The 11,053-nt window shown below is 33.2% G+C and overlaps 2 protein-coding genes across 2 annotated transcripts; both read right to left on the bottom strand.

Moving 5' to 3' along the window:
* Positions 1 to 3,443: 3,443 nt before the first annotated feature.
* Positions 3,444 to 4,779, bottom strand: LOC122147835. The gene is made up of 3 exons (XM_042771829.1): positions 4,539 to 4,779; positions 4,328 to 4,440; positions 3,444 to 4,167 (listed from the first exon to the last, which is right to left on the bottom strand). Exons 1-3 carry the CDS (start codon positions 4,641 to 4,643, stop codon positions 3,525 to 3,527), a joined length of 861 nt encoding a protein of 286 aa, XP_042627763.1. The 5' UTR covers positions 4,644 to 4,779; the 3' UTR covers positions 3,444 to 3,524.
* Positions 4,780 to 6,511: 1,732 nt separating this feature from the next.
* LOC109104160 lies at positions 6,512 to 10,127 on the bottom strand. The gene is made up of 3 exons (XM_042771751.1): positions 10,031 to 10,127; positions 8,647 to 8,707; positions 6,512 to 8,100 (listed from the first exon to the last, which is right to left on the bottom strand). The coding sequence occupies exons 1-3, from the start codon at positions 10,125 to 10,127 to the stop codon at positions 7,485 to 7,487; spliced, it is 774 nt and encodes a 257-aa protein (XP_042627685.1). The 3' UTR covers positions 6,512 to 7,484.
* Positions 10,128 to 11,053: the final 926 nt, after the last annotated feature.

The following is an 11,053-nucleotide window of genomic DNA, read 5'->3' as shown; positions in this document are numbered from 1 at the left end:
AGAAAAACAATTGTTTATATTCAATTAACATTAGAACTAGCAGACTAGCAGCAGTTTATGTAACCGGCCACTGAATGTGACTTTGAGAATAAGCACAAAGATTAACATTTCTCTACAGCTGTTTATTTACCTTCAGTTTCACTGAAGAGCACACATTTCACTGAAGCTGTTTTTTAACCTTCGGTTGATATAAACAGCATCAAGGTTACATCAGAATTATACAGTACATACACAAATGGGCATAAATTAATGTGTGCATATTTTAAAATATTATTTGCAAATATATTATATGTAAATATATACTATAGTCCTTCATAAATGTAAATATTCTGTATATAGTCCTTCACAAAACAAGTTTTATTTAGGGGCAACACATAAAGTGATGTGAAAATCATTCATTACCATACAACAACAGCATGATTATTGACATAAAAAGCTTTTTCAGCAAACACAGTTTGAATGCAACTTCTCACTGCCAGCATTTCTGCACTTATAATGTTGCATTTGATTATTATTTTTTACACATCGATAGAGAGACACTAGATTATTCATCTTTACAATTTGCTTATCCCGATTCTGTGATGAAGCAGTCGAGTCAACACGCCAGTTCTCATGGAAAACAGAAGCTTTAATCCAAATTTTCTGTGTGTTTAACCATTTTGAAAGGCCATATGTCATACTGTCTCTGCTTTATCATTAATGCATTTTTTTATGCAAGTGTAAGGTCCGCGCACTCGGTCCAAGGAAGGTATCCGGTCCTGGCTGAAGGTGTCTTGCGTGTTTGGTCTTTTCAGCACGCAAAGTTATTAAATTTAGGTTAAACTCAAATCTGACTCCATTTTATTATTAAATCTGACTCCATTTTAGTATGACCTCGAATTTAGGTTGAAAGGCAAATTGGTTGCTTGACCATTTCTAATCATTATTATTCTGAGATTTGATTATTCTATTTATTCTCTCATATTATTGTACTCGTTCATTTGGGTGCTTATGTCACTCAAAGATATCGCTTTGGCCTTAGCGTATCTTATGGTCACATTCTCGTCAGTCTTGGTTATTAGACAGAGGTAGTTGGCTAATACTTTAGACCGCTGCTCCTTGCTCATTCTAAAAGTACTTTTAATTATCCCCCATAGATTTGTACACACTTGAATAAAGCAACATTATTTCTAGTCAGAGGTCACGACCACTAGGTATAAGATGACCAACATTACTTTCCCTGATAGTAGATTTGGTATGGTCATACCATGGTTTCCCATGTACACTTAGCAAAAGTAATATTACAATAAACAGAGGTTAGGCTCATCCTATTTAGGTTGGTCGAACAACATCCAGTTGACCTAAACAGAAATTCCCTATAAGCCCTTACAATCTAAGTACACTTGAACTAATACCAAGTGTTAGCCAGATCTCTAAAGATACAGTTGGTGTGCTCTATGCTCCATCTCAACTGAATTTTAGTCCGTTACTAACCTGACGCAGGAAATGCGGTAACAAGGATACAGCGTAATCTACTAGAGTCAATAAATGTGAACACAGTTCATACACTCCCTCCCACCTACAACTCCTGCCAGCACTGAGACTCAAACCTGCGACCTTCGGGTTACAAATCCAACTCTCTAACCATTAGGTTAGAACACACTTCATACCATGGGCTCATTCCGGCTACAGAAGGCCCTGATCCTGGTGCTCTGCATTTACATTACCTTAAATACCTCAGACCAAGACAAACAGGAACAATTGGACTTTGCATTGACAAAGGGCATTTTGCATTAAAGACACTGGTGAAATGGCACCCCCTCTACAGTGAGCAAAATATCTCTTAACTCTTAGGATCTTTATCACCTTTTAGTCTATTTATTGTAAAATTAAGACTATTGTACCAGTCGCCCTGAGACAATTCAAATGACACCAAACATGACTGTAAATATCACTTGCATTAATGTAGCCTATTATATTCTACTATTGACCATTCTGAGTGAGCTGGGTGAAGGGAAGGAAGGGGATGAGGAGGAACTAGTGACTATATGAGAGAGGCATTCCCCGCATTTTCTCTCAGTGGGATGTGGGAACAGATGTCTGTATGTAAATGCACTGTGTGTCTTTTGTGTGTCTCAGAAGATCAAAGTGTCTGAGGTTCTGTAATTCTTACACAAGGTGAGTTGTAAGTATTATTTAAAAAAAAAAACACACACACATTGATCATCATTTTCCATGTTCAAAATTTTGGGGTCATGTATTTGACCATGCTTATGATGAATGTTAGATAAAGGAGACACTTCTGAGCTCTTCAGATGTTGGGTCCGCTCGATCCGACTGAGAGAATATTTATCCTGGGATCAGCCATATGCAAATAAACTACTTGTAATCTTTAACAAGGAAGGCTGTATTAATGTTCGATAAACTCTTTGACATTTGCATATTATTTAGTTCATATCAGTTTATAGTTTGCAAATTACAATGATAAACTACAGTGGTATAATTAAAATATCATAACAAGAATATCTTCTCTTGCATGACAATCTGACTGGATTTCAGCTGGCGCTCTCTACATCACACTTTGTTGTCTCTTCTGAAATAGAGCTTTTAGAAACGAGTGTTTGGGAAAGAATACAAATAATCCTCCCTAAATATATACTTGTGCATCTGGCAACAAAACCATATGCAACAGATTTCACTTCAAGTTTATCATTGTGAGAATATAAGTGTAATTTCTCTGAGACCTAATTTTTATGACCAAACTGCTATCTCTTTAACATTTTGTTATAGAAGATACAGAAAAGAACCACGCTAGAACCACATAAAATGACATAATGACTGCAGCGACTGGCTGTGTCGCCTGTCAAGAGACTGAAATATAAGACATTATTCACTGTAAACTTATAGAGATAACCCATTTGTGTTCATACTCAATAACTAAATGTAAAATTTGACACTGACAGTTCTTAAAAGAACTAATTTTCTTTTCTTAGTGTAAAGAACATTTTAATAAACTTAAGTTTTTTTTTTTCTCTTGCCTTTTGTGGAATAGAAAGGTTAAATTGATCTACACAGAACCATCAATGCCAATAAATAATCGTTATGATTAAAAAACATGTCTAGAGACACTGATCATTTGGTCTGAAGAGTCTTTTACTAAAAGTGTGTAACGATTACATGAATGTGAGACACTATTTAATCTGTATTTTGCGTACTGTGCAAAATATAGGCTTTGCTCGAACAACTTTTGCTGGAGATTAAAATTATTGTTTTTAAGGAATAACACATTAAAATGATCAGAAACAAACTGTTTTGTTAAGAGTTAGAAGCACTAGATAAAAGTCAACAAGATATCCATGAGCAGAATATGTCTGCACACAAATTTGTAATACATATTATGGCAATCGACAAAGGACACGTGTATAATTATTATTTTTATTTATTTTATTTTATTTTTTCACAGAACAGGTGTTCAAGAATAATATGTGTGTTTGGTTAATATAATTCAGATTTCATAGCCTAACTAAAGCTTGGCGGAAAGAGCTTTATGAAAGAAACAATTCGATCATTGTCAAAAGCATTTCTTGGAAATACAAAAGTATAGATGTATTATCAGGCAGACAGAAATCATTCGGAGTGTTTCCATTGACACAATTCTGACATTCCATCACATTTGTACTCTTACACCTATAAAGAGGCACAAGCTTACTAATCATTAGGAAATCATTGCCAATTTCCTTCTTGGCATCCTTCCAGAGATTTCCAAAGACAAAAACATTCATTCCCCCTTCTCGAACTTTATTCCAGTTTTCAAGGCCCGGAAAAATATTGTCAGCACTCTTAATACATTTTTTCACACAAGGTGAGTTGTAAGAATAGAAAACTACACAGTTGTTTTGATCTGTATTTTTTAGAAGTGTGTCCAAGGGAGAATTACCTGGAGGAAAGAGCAGAACATGCTCAGAATGTTCATCTGTGACTACGTTTGGCCTTGTGGCAATGACATTTTGTGATGCTGAGCAGCGTACACATGTCTGTCCTTCGGTGATAAAATCTTTTACATATTGTGCCTCTTCCCTGCTGAACACATTCTCAATATGAGATTGTTGGTTTGTACACAGATCCTGTGGGACACTGATTGCTATTGCATACTGGGCATTAGTTCCTATCTTGGTCTTTGGCTGGACACTGGAAGACATAAAACAGTAAACAATTCTCAAGAAACATTGTATTTACCTTGTTCCTTGTGCATTTTTACATTCAAACTGCATGTAAAATTACATGCATTTGACTAATTTAAAGCTGAATTATTGATTCATTTGTCTAAAAACTGTACAAACCGACTTACTTGTTATCAAAATATTGGATCATATTAGCAAGGGCAGCAGGGTTCACCTGTCCCTGAATGTTTTGAACACACAGATTAAGCATGCAGAGGACGATGAGACACTGCAGTGAAGCCTAAAGTGCAAACATCATTCATTTCAGCACAAAACTTGAGTTAAATCAATGCATATAAAAAAAAAACAGAACAGAAAAGAACGTTTACTCAAACTTACCATACTGACTGCTTGAATTATGAGGAAGAAGATGCTTATATTTTTAGAGCTGAAGTACTTTTGTTTCTCTTCTGATATGCTGATGGTTGAGAGGAAATGAGGCATATATAAAGACCTGACTGGTTTTTTATTGACAAACTTAGTGTTTAACTAGAGTGGGTGGGATTTTTGTGTGTTTGTGTGTGTGCTTCTCACTTTTGTTTAAGATAACTGATAACCAGGTCCAGAATCTGTCAACATTCTTATCTTCCATATCGGGAAATCCAGCAGAATTCTGTAAAATAAGACCTAAACAGTAAAACAATTATGACAAAAAAAAAAAAAAATGATCTAAAAGTATGATGCAAAAATATCATAGTATTGATTGATAAATAAATAATGAATAAATTATAAATAAAATAAAATGGTGGCCTTTTTGGGTGGATATAATCTATTGGAAAATTCATTAAACATGAAAGCACCATTTAATGGGTAGATTAATTTAATCATGCATACCATCATGGAATTTTGGATTTATTAACATGCAAAATAAAAACAATTGTTTATATGCAGTCAACATTATAAACTATTTGATTCATTGTGGAGCTGGATATTAAGCGAATGCATAGGTGAGTTCCTGAACATTTTCACACTAGTCCAGTGTGTCACAGTTATGTTCTGTTAAACCCATTTTCATGGACTTTTAGTTGCTTTGTTCTGGTTTCCCGCCACTCATCTTTTACCATGGACACTAACTCAGTCTTCACAGTTGCTCATCATTTACCCTGCGTCTCAATGTGTCTACTTATACTACGCCCTTAAAGTATGTACTCTTTTGGTGAAGAAAAAGTACACACTTTTGAGTGTGTAGTAGGCAAGCTTTGGGACATACTATCACATCACACAATTGTGTCTTTGTCTATGCATTTAAAAGTTAACGACCAAATATATGTTTATAAAAGTTCACATTGCTGTTGCAGATGAAATATAACATGGATAACAATAAATAAATATTTTTTCACCAGTTAAATTTTGATTAGTAGTAACTCAAACCCCTTTTTGTAAACCTCTCTACCTAACTCATTTTATTCGTGTTTGTAGTTCTGGACCGAATCCTTCACCAAATCGCAATGGATTGTGGGTGATTTAGCCATTAGAGTGTGCTTGGATCCACACTTCAAAAATCAACCTGAAATAGTATACCATCCAGGGACTTTTGGCATACTCTTTTCAACATACTATGGTTTGGGACACACTTATTCTAATCTTACATACTATTTAGGATGGATATATGAACATTGAGATGCAGGGTAAGTTCATCACCACTGAGCATTTAAGTTCCTCTTTGTGCACTCTTCAGTGCTCTGGTCTCATTAATGTTAAGCTGTTTGCTTGCCTGCTTGTTGGATCATTGCATTTTTGGATGTTTTTTAACCTGATCTTCATCTTTCTGTACTTTTTTCAGCCTAAACGTGACACAGTGGGGCCAGCTGCATGAACATAGTCACTAAGTTAAGACTGTGTCTAAACAAATATTTTGACCAACTAGCTGTTAACCAAATGTTCAGTCTTACTTTTCAGATTCAAAATAGACCAATCTGACTTAAAAAAAAAATAGAATGACTTTTAAGCAGTAGTTTATGTAACCAGCCACTGAATGTGACTGAGAATAAGCACAAAGATTAAGGTTTCTCTATAGCTCTTTATTTACCTTCAGTTTCACTGAAGAGCACACATTTCATTGAAGCTGTTTTTTTAACCTTTGGTTGATATAAACTGTGGTGTATTCCAGAAAGCAACATTAACTTACCGTCACATACACCCTGAACTCTCGGTTGATTAACCCAGACCTTTCTTACAGAGATATGCTGGTTCCAAAAATGGGAGCATGTTCACGTTTAACACACAACACTTTCTCAACAGAGCGACGAATCGACGAGTCATTATGGAAATGAAAAAAGTGCACCATACTTCTTCTTTTGTTCAATAGCCATTTACATACATATTTACTTAATTGGTGGTTGTGCAATCATTTTTCAAACTTTTCATTTGATGTTTAATCACTGGGAATAAGAATTATATTGTAATAATGTTTAGATACACCATTAACTTATTTCAACAGGTTGTTAATACCGAGGGCAATAAATATCTATCAAATTATTAATGTTCTGGTTTTAATTTCTCATATAACTATAAATACTTTTATACAATAATACAGACAATTACATTTACAGCCATAACAAATTATTGCATTTAACATTTTTATTTGACTTTGCAGTGCTTTTGTTTCGCTGTGCTGTCAATCTGTGTTCAAAGGTGCACCACTCTTCATATGTGAAAAAGTTTGCAATCCACAATAGAAACAGAACAGAAATGAAATAAGCTTAAAAAGATCTAAACAAAGTCTTGATTAAGTTAGCGCATAATGAATTAATCTGCTTAAAGGTTTTTGTGTTTGCATTTGTCCAAAAATTATTCTCAAATTATTCTGAAATCGCATTGTGATGTCTATGAAATACAATAACTGTCTTCCATTCTTAATAATCAGTATTTTCAGGGCCTGGTTGCAACAATCCCCTTAAGTTAAGAAAAGCCTTCGTTTTAACAGTCTTTTAGGCATTTGATGCACCTGCCTGCAGACCTGGTGTCATTAAGTAAGAGTGTAGCATGATCTTCAGCTTTCACCGCATGCTTTCCTCCTCTTTGATTTAGATATTTTTTGTGTGAGAACAGTGGGTGTGTTTATGAGCATTACTGCAGCCCATAGCCTACTCTAAAAGATCCTCATTTGTAAGTTTGGATAAAACGAATAAATGTAAATGTAAAACAAGTGTTTACCAAGCAGAAGTATTTTATTTGTTCTAGCAAGAATCATGACTCATTTTTAAATGCATTTTAGTAGTTCATCTATCCATATTGAATTTAAACACAAAAGTTAGCAGATCTGAACACAGACTCACAGAACTGTTACAATTCATCTTTGATCTTTTTTGGAGGCAGACAGTGCGCATCTATGGGAGTGTTTCCTTCCCCTTTACAAGCATAACATTGATTCTCACTCACACAGCGGTAGAGAGGAACATGAGCCACGATCTGCTTAAGTATGGTCTGGAGATTTTTTTCAAGGTCACGCTTCCAGATATTCTTGAAAACAAAAGCTTTAATTCCTCTGTGTTTTTTCCAGTTCTCCAGGCCCTTTAAAATGTTGTGGTCCCTGGTCGCATTCAGACATGAGTCAACACAGGGAGATTCAAACGTGTAGAAAACCGAGCAGCCGTCTTTTCTTTTATTTAATAGTTTGGTCATGGCTGAGTTGTCAGCAGGATTCAGCAGAAGAGACTCTGAATGCATGTTGTATTTCTTGTTTTTATTTACAACCTTTTTAGTTCCTGCAGCGATGAGTTCTGCACCTTGGTAAAGTGCCTTTGTGTCATCACTAAGAGCATTTCTCACGTTCACCGCATCCTCTTGAGTCAGGAAGTTGTTCTGTGCAGGACTGAAGTTCTTTTGACACTGATGCTTTGGCACGTTGATGGCTGTAGCATACTGACGAGGATGTTTATCTTCATCAACTCTCTTATAGCTGGAAAACAGTAAACGGGATCAAATATTGTTTGGAGAAATCAATAATACGGGCTAGAGTACCGATGTCCACAGTCTCAGCATCAACGCTTTCTGTCCAAACACACAAACGCACACAGAAAAACAAAATGAATGTATAAATCCACTGTGCATAGTTCATCAGAAAAACTCCTACAAACCCAAAGTGAAACAAACCTGCTCCCAAAATCACTGTGTAAGATATGTGACTGACCAATGCTGGTTCTTGTTTCAGGTGATGAATGAATGAAGTGAAAGAGAAAGTAGATTTCTTCTAGTCTGCACCAGCCCTCTTCTTAAAAAGACTGTAGAATCACTGACTCCCCAAATAATGCAAGTGCCATTTTGTGTTTGTATGGCCCTTAAAAAGAACCAGTTATTACATGATATGATATATTTCAAAATGTTAATGGACTTTATGTACAGTATGTGCAACTAAAGGAACGAAAATGCGAAGTAGTGTTATTGTAGGATTGATTCGAGTATTTGTTAATGTTTTGATGGTAGAGTTGCAGGTGTAATTACACACCAGTAGAGGGCAGCATTGCGATGGAAATACATCAGCAGATATCCAAAATTGCACAGCAGTTCTGTGCATAAATATATAAAAGAGATAATGAGAGGGGAAAACTAGAAATGTAGATCAGTGTATATGTGTATATATCTACAGTTTAAATCAGTCTTAAGCTGTACTAAATATTGCAGAGCCAATGGAGATTTTATTTGAATTTATTTTCCGTTGGCGGAGAAGAAATTAACAAGATATCTGGCCATATTTAGTTTAAAACATAAGCTACATGATATTAACTGTTATATGAAAACAATATCTCAATCACAATCACAGCTGTGACTCTTGTCTATGCGATATTGATTATTTGAAGAAAAAACCACAAAAAACTACTAGATAAATAAATAAATAAATATAAAAACAATTAAATCAAAGTTAAAAAGAATAAAAATGTAAAAATAAATAAATATATAATAAAATAATAATAAATGCGAATAATACATAATGGAATAATATTATTGATATATTTTATTATGTATTATATTTTTTTTTTTTTATAATGTATTTTATTTCTTTATTTTCCTATTATTTTGTTTCTTTATCTATCCAGATAGATAGATAGATATATATATATATATATATATATATATATATATATATATATATATATATATATATATATATATTATATATATATATATATATATATATATATATATAAAGTTAAAAAAAATAACAATTTTATTAGAAATTATCTTTGTTTTATCAAGTCGGTTATTTCTTTATCTTCCGGTTTATTTTATTTCTTTATCTATCCAGATAGATAGATAGATAATATATATATATATATATATATATATATATATATATATATATATATATATATATATATATATAATATAATAATCTATCATAAAATATATATCTATATATATATATATATATATATATATATATATATAAAGTTAAAAAAAATAAAAATTTTATTATAAATTATCTTTGTTTTTATCAAGTCGTTTATTTCTTTATTTTCCTGTTATTTTATTTCTTTATCTATCCATCCATCCATCCATTAATTTCTGCAGGTTTGGTCCTCCATAAACGTGTCATATCACTTTGAAAATGTTATACGGTGAACTGATGCACAAATTTGTGTTTCTCTGCTATGTGAGCGTAATCAAGTCAAGACCCATGTTTGAGGATCAGATGAAAAACAGATCAGACTGTAGTTTTATTTTCATCTGTCTCTCGCTGTGATGAACATGTGTCGGACCTGTGAACTTTGCACTTTGACCCCTCAGATGATGGAGCAGGGTGAAGGAGAGGACGCTGTTTGAAGGTTGGCACGTACAGGGGAAGACAGAGGGTCAAAAGAAGCTTCTGAGAGAGAGAGAGTGACATAAACTAGCATCTGTCTCCCTGTGTTTGAGGAGGTTTTCAGTGTTGGCTAGGGCACAGGTGAAGCGTTTGAGCAGCTGAGGAGGAACAGAGACGTGAATCATCCTGAAAAGTGTGAAGCGTTAGCTATGACTGCAGACAGATGTGCAGAGATCACACCCGTGTGCTAAATTCTGTTGTTTTTATGTCAAATTAATTATAATGAACACAGTATCATTTCAGTAATAATGACATACAGTTATAGTTTATATTAATATCTTTTTTTTTTGTATATTTTGTGTTTCCTTTTTAATTTTAGCTTAATTTTAGTCTTTTTTGTTGTGTGTTTTTGTCATTTTTATTATTTTTCAAAGATATGTCTGTATAATTTTTATTCAGTTATTTTAGTACCATTTTAGTATTAAGTTAAACTAAATTAAAATGACAAATGACAACCAGCTGAAATAAAATAAGTTTAGGAATATTATTAATCATTAATAAAACTTATATTTTATTTTATTATTTTAATTGTTCTATTTAAATTTAAATTTTGTGAAATTTTCTTGTTTATTTTATTATTTTTAATTTTTTTATGGTTTTAGTTTTAGTTAATTATAACAACTAATTCAAAACCTAAAATTTATGCTAACCCTAAAACATTAACTTTTTTTTTAAAGCCATGAATAAATGTAGCAATTGCCAACATCTACAAAAGCTTTGAAATTAAGTCTTTGTTCCCAAATGTATATAGCTCAGTACATATACACACAAACAAGGTTTATTATCATACAATGAATGATTTAATTATGCAAAATATCTGGAGGATACAGATATACATTCTCACACACACATACAAAATAAATTAATACAAAACATCCAGAGTTGTTGTGGCTGTATTATCAGGATATTTGAGCACTTTTAGTGTTTTACCATCTCTTGGAAAGAAGGAAAAACAACATTAGGAAGTGTTATTGGGGACGACCAAATTTATATTGCAGTCTTAAACATATCAGATAATATCAAATGCTTAAAATAAAAAGTCATTTTCACA

The sequence above is a fragment of the Cyprinus carpio genome, chromosome A15 (genome assembly GCF_018340385.1).
Source record: "Cyprinus carpio isolate SPL01 chromosome A15, ASM1834038v1, whole genome shotgun sequence".
NCBI classification, from domain to species: domain Eukaryota; kingdom Metazoa; phylum Chordata; class Actinopteri; order Cypriniformes; family Cyprinidae; genus Cyprinus; species Cyprinus carpio.
Note: the sequence above shows the minus strand (reverse complement) of the source record. Positions and strands in the feature narration are given on the sequence as shown.